Genomic DNA, 6,130 nt, shown 5'->3' with positions numbered 1-6,130 from the left:
TGGTCCAATCAACATGGACACAGCGGGGCTTTCGTTGCGGAGACCCTACCGTGTATAAAGGGTTATCGGGAATGACAACAGGACGAGGAACGATGTTTAGAAGTTTCCCATTGAAGAAACTAGGAGAAACGATGTTTAGATGTTTAGAAGTTTCCCACTGTATTCAATAGGTTAACTGTATAAGCTAGAACACATACATAAACTCTGTATAAAAAAGGTTAATTGTAACTGTATAGGTTAACTGTCACCACCCTATGGACAGAACTGTAATGTAAGAAATCTGATAAATGAATGGACAGAACTGTAATGTAAGAAATCTGATAAATGAAAACAATGAAAACAGAACTGTAACAGAACTGTAATGTAAGAAAAATCTGATAAATGAAAACAGAACTGTAAGAAGATATAACTAACTTGAATATATTGGCCACTGTTTTGTGATGTTGTCTTCAAGTTTGCTGAATAGTTTGAAAGCATAAGATGCAACTTCAACAGTGGGTGGATTTGTTTTATAGTTTTGGGGACTTGATTTTAATTGGTGGACATGGATGCACATGGATTGCAATGGCTTCATTTTGAATGTGTGGTATGGATTTAATTTGCTGTGATCTAATGGTTGGGAATTGTTTATTTGTTGATCCATGTGCTTTGATTTGTTTTAATGAGAAATAGAATGAGTTGGGTGTCATTTATTGCAGTTATTGGGTCTGGGTGTCATTTATTGAACAAAGTGGATTTAATTGTTATTGGGTTGGGTGTCATTTATTGAACAAATTGGATTTAATTGTTATTGGGTTGGGTGTCATTTATTGAACATAGGGTGCTTAGTTGTTGAACAACACAGCAGTTATGGCTGACATACATTCCTTTTGTTATGTGCAGGTAGGCATATTTATTTGGGATGCAAAGTTGGAGTTCTCATGAGTGGGGGTTGAAGTGACTGCTGTTTTGTACTTCTGGAATAGACCAGTTTGGAAGCCTTTATGGCTCTAGCTGTTTTCTACTTGGGTCAATATGTTTTGCAATATTAAGTAGTAAAATACTATTTATGGACAGTTGTGGGCCCAGTCAATGTATGGGTGATTTTTGGACATAATTTAAAACTTATTTATACATAATGTTATTTATTTCTGTTTAAAATTTGGTTTCACAAGTCTTAATCACTGGTGGTTTGGTGGGACCAGTATTATATCAACTACTGGTCCCTGCACAAGAATAGGAATCCCTCCCCTAATATCTCCAAAGATATCAACATCTCAAGATTTGGCAATTCCTCTAGTCTGTGACACCGAAGGATCTGCAGATGTTGAAGTTTTGAAAGACCACAAAGCCCTCCTATTTGTGTCAATTCCTTACAATCCTTCAATTGCAGGCTCTGAAGGTTTGGGCAAACACAGCCAGAAAAGAATACCTCTGATATTTTCGTATCATACAGATATATCTTCTTGAGCGCAAACAAGCATTTGTCATCGTCATGGAAGGACTCCAACTTATTCAACTCTCTTTCTTCTTCAATCCTTTTAAATGGTAGTTCCAGCAACGGACAACTCCGCACCTCTAAATATAGAAGATTGTTCATCTTCATAAGTTCCTGTGGTAAGTGTTTTATCCCACATTCGACGAGGTGCAAGCTTTCTAAATTGCATAGGTTCCCAATCCAGTTGGGCAATTCTTCTAACCTATGTCCGCCCATGTGTAATTCTTTCAAGGACAGTTGATGCTCAACCTGGGTGGGCAATTCTGTCACATTAAAACAGCCTGAGATATCTAAGTATTCCAAGGTCGTAAGATTTCCAAGCGTGGTGCCGGAGAAGGCCAATTTATAGCATCTGTTCAAATCTAGACTTTTGAGTTGATTTAAACTCCCAAAAGATTCTGGAAGCGTCCTCAAGCTGGTAGCACCAGCTAATTTAATGTGCTGGAGGCTTGTTAGCCTTCCAAAAGAATCAGGCAGCGATGTTATTTGCGTGCAGCACTCTAAGTCTAAGTATTTCAAGCAGGGCAGTTCACAAAATTCTTCTGGCAAACTATTGAGCATGTCTGCATACGCTGATATGGTAATCTTTTCAAGGCGCTTCAATTGTCCTATGGACTTGGGAAACTTTGAAAATGAGAAGTCAGCCCAGATACGTAGCTCTCGCAACTGAAGAGGAGGCTGCAATGTTTGGCATCTATCAGAAAGAGGTACATGGATTTTGGCGTACAAAATGAAATGAAATTACAAAAGAAAAATACGCATACCCCAGATTCCTTCTGCCACAGTGTTTCCAAGCTGCGCCCTTCCACTTCTAAAACTCTTAGGTTCTCCATTGGTATACCAGCGGAGCCATCTGAGATTTGGTGACCGCGCTTTCTTCAATATGCGTTTCAAATAACGATCTTCAGTTGCAACAAATTCCAAATCCGAAATGCCACAAGAAGGAGAATAATTGAAGAGATGTTTTCCCCCAAACACCTTATACAGCCATCTTGGACGCCATGGGATTGACATTTTTGGTCGCCCCCATTTATGAAGATAACAACCAAGCATGGTAATCCCGCGAACTTGGATCATTGTCTGCTCGCATATGAAATGAAAAGTATACATATGACAGATTAAATCTTTCTTTCGAATAAATAAGCATATTTATTGTGAATATAAATATTGAAATTTAACCTGAATACAAAGGTTTCAATGATTGAAGTACTTACATGTGAGGATTGCTCCAGCAAATCATCAATGTCTTCGATGGATTGCTGCCAAAGACGACGGGTCCCTAATCCCTGCGCAATATTTCTTGCCAGGTCACGAATGTGATCATGCATTCTTATACTATTTTTTGCGTCTACTTCCAACAAACACTTGTCCTGTAGATTTTGGAACCCCTGCAAACCCCATATTCTTATAGCAACATCTCTTTTTTCTCCTATGAAAAATGATGCAATATCTAAAAATATTTGCTTGTCATCTGAACTGAGCGAGTCGTAACTTATTTTCAGGCTTTTCTGTATCTCAGTGTTAGCAGTGTATCTCTTGTCAAGTTCAAGCAGTGTATCTTCCCAGTAACGTTCACATCGCCCACAAACAAGTGCCCCTAATACTTTCAGCAACAACGGCAACCCATCGCAGGCTTCCACAAATCGATCTGTCAGATCTGCAAATTCTTGTGATGGAAATCGCGGATTCAAGGCATAGCAACAGAAGAGCTCTTTGGAGTGTAATTGACTCAACCCCTTCATATTATAAATTGAGGACTCTAACACTCCTGAGCTTACGAGGACATGTTTGTCCCTGGTGGTAGCCAAAATCAAGCTATCAGGGTCAAGGAAAGCCCTAAATGACAAAAGCGCGTCCATTTGAGAGGCATCATCTACATCATCTACAACTATCAGAGCGTGACAGGATGAGAGATATTTTCGAAGTATCCCTACTCCTTCATCACTACTCTCAATTTCTCGTTTCATACCTGCTAAGTCTTCTAAAAGCTTACTCTGCAAATAATTTACAGATTTTCTCTTTATGGTTTCTCTTACATTAAATAGAAAAGAAGATTTACTATAATGTGATCTCCTAAGATTGAAGAATTCCTTGGCCAGAGTGGTTTTACCAACTCCACCCACACCCAAAATGCCCACAACCTTGGCCTCCACGCGCTCAGTCTCCTGCTTCTGTAGGACCGTGGTTTCAAATTCTTCCAATTTCTGGTTCAATCCAGTTGGGTATTTTGCCACATCCAACGGTGGCTTTGGAACACTTTTTAGAACGCTTTCCACTACCTTATCCAGTTGCTCACCTTCGTCGTCGTCGTCCCTGAATAGTGTAAATGAAGCAAATGAAAATAAAATACAGCGTATATCAATCTAACAAATGAAAACTAACACGGATTTTAAAGGACAGTAGGAGATACAACTTACAGAATCACAAAACCGCTTATATCAGCAACAAAAGAAAGTGCATCTCTCCATTTCCGAAAACTGTCTGAGTTGTAGCGTGGCTTCTTTTCACCAGTTTCAGGGTCATGTGCAGTTTTCCCTTCAAGCTTTCGCAAGGCATCAGCGTACGCTCCGTCTTTGACCGTATGACGGAGCACAGAAGGTTCAACTCTGTAGAATACTGGAAGAATGATTTTCCCCGACTGTACAGACTCTACCATGAGGACAAGCTCGTCCAAGCACCAAGTAGATTCAGCATACGTTTCCGAAAAAATTGCAACGTGGACAGCCGCACCACGGATTGCCTGTTGTATTTGAGAAGGGATATTTTGTCCCGCCTCCAACTCCTCTTTGTCCAAAAAGACTCTCAATCCCCTGGAAACGAGAGATCGATACAGATAGCTGGCGAAAGTCCTTTTAACATCGGGGCCTCTGTGATTAATAAAAACATCCCAAGGAGGAGGAGAGTAAGAAGTGGAGGCAGAAGATGATGAGGCCATGGAGGAGGAAGCAGCAGAAGCCTGAGGGGAGATAGTTAGGCTCGCCATTGATACTGAAATTTGGAAAGGTGTGGACTGATAAACTGAATAACAACGAGATGAAACTTCAAGGGAAAGACAAGTTCTATGTATGAATTCGTGTGAGCACGCATATGCCTTTTACCAGGCGTTGAGGAATGATGTGATGTGGGTGCTTTGGATTCCAAAGACGCGTGATTCCAAATGCCATCAACTGCTTTTACTTTGTGGTCCACATTGCATGGAATCCTTCCGACCACACATCACATCGCATCAAGACTTTATTTTAATGGCCGACCAACACGTGAAGAGGTACCAGTTTCTCAAATATCATTCCTACACGGATCAATGGATTTTTCTTTAATGGCCCACCAACACGTGAAGAATTACCGCTTTCTCAAATATCATCCACTACATTTACTTTGTGGTCCCACCAACACGTGAAGGGAGGAGACTCTGCCGCAGGCAGGGGTTAAATTTGACGGGTGCCCTTACCCGTCAGAGAATTTTTTTATGACGGTTTTATTTTTAAATTGCCCATCACATGACTTCTAATATTTATTTGTACAAGTTTCATCTAATTTTTGCAAATTGTATTTATAATTGTTACAAAATTTCCATGCTTTGTTGTACCAATTAACTTAAGTGTCATTTCCAGGTTGTTGAAATATTTAGTTTTTTTTTTTTTAAATGGAAATAGTGAGAAAATAGATGGAAAATATGTATCTTCTGTAATTTTTTTATTTCTAAAAAATAACAAAAATATATATTATAAAGTGAAAAAAATATATATTCATAATTACTCTCACTTGAAAATAGTTAATGTAAATATTGTTGCAACTAAAATTAGACAACAAAAAAAAAATTAGTGGGGATTTTATCAGACTTTGCCAGGTTTTCACTTTGCTTTAGCCTTCTCCTTATGGATTTGGCTAGGGATATTACCGGACTTTGCCAATATACCAGTGAGATGGGCATTTGAGTTATGTGGATTGGTAGTCAAATTAAGCTTTCCAGGAGTGGAAACTAGGATGATGAGACAAGGGGGAGAAAAGAGACACTGATGGAACAAGACCTCCGAGGTCCGTAAAGAATAGAGAGGAGAGAGAGGAGTCGAGTCTTACTCGGAGGTCCATAAAGAACCAAGAGGAGAGAGGAAAGTTGAGTCTTACTAAATCCATGTGAATAGCATAGAAAAACTCTGGCAAGAACAAGCCCAAAAAATTCAAAAAACGGTGAAAAAAAGAGTATTTTGCAAGATCTCATGACTAAACTACAAACATACAAATATGTGAAATACAAACTCTATTCATATATTAAAATCACTTTTGATCAAAACTATAAATATATTCATTGGAACCAAAAACCTACCTGTTCATCGCTAATTGATACCCTGCAGAAGATGCTAGTCTGCGAAATGAGTTTCGCCATCTGTCATTATTTTTTAAGTAATGACGTCTTCGTAGTATCCATGAACAGATTATCCATGAACAGATTTGTCTTTGCAAGGGAGGCGCAGGATTTTGTAAAATGAAAGTAAGCACCTGCCCCTGCCATCGATGTAATAATAGCGTTTTGATTCATTGAGGAAGAGGAAATCCTTGTCGTTGCTCCAATTGTCGGTTGCATTGTTAGTTGTGATACTTAAAAGCTGCAAAAAAGAAAAGCAGAAACAAAGGTTCGAAACTCAGGAAACTGAA

General features: G+C 39.1%; 1 protein-coding gene across 1 annotated transcript; it reads right to left on the bottom strand.

The window, feature by feature from the left end:
- Positions 1 to 1,222: 1,222 nt before the first annotated feature.
- On the bottom strand, positions 1,223 to 4,598 carry LOC149235892 (disease resistance protein RPV1-like). Its single transcript, XM_089372273.1, has 4 exons — positions 3,895 to 4,598; positions 2,692 to 3,790; positions 2,242 to 2,557; positions 1,223 to 2,155 (listed from the first exon to the last, which is right to left on the bottom strand). Exons 1-4 carry the CDS (start codon positions 4,458 to 4,460, stop codon positions 2,118 to 2,120), a joined length of 2,019 nt encoding a protein of 672 aa, XP_089228399.1. The 5' UTR covers positions 4,461 to 4,598; the 3' UTR covers positions 1,223 to 2,117.
- Positions 4,599 to 6,130: the final 1,532 nt, after the last annotated feature.

Source organism: Pinus tabuliformis, chromosome 8 (genome assembly GCF_031772625.1).
Source record: "Pinus tabuliformis cultivar Carrire ecotype Pingquan chromosome 8, CPIR1, whole genome shotgun sequence".
NCBI classification, from domain to species: Eukaryota; Viridiplantae; Streptophyta; class Pinopsida; order Pinales; family Pinaceae; genus Pinus; species Pinus tabuliformis.
This window is presented reverse-complemented; position numbering and strand designations above follow the sequence as displayed.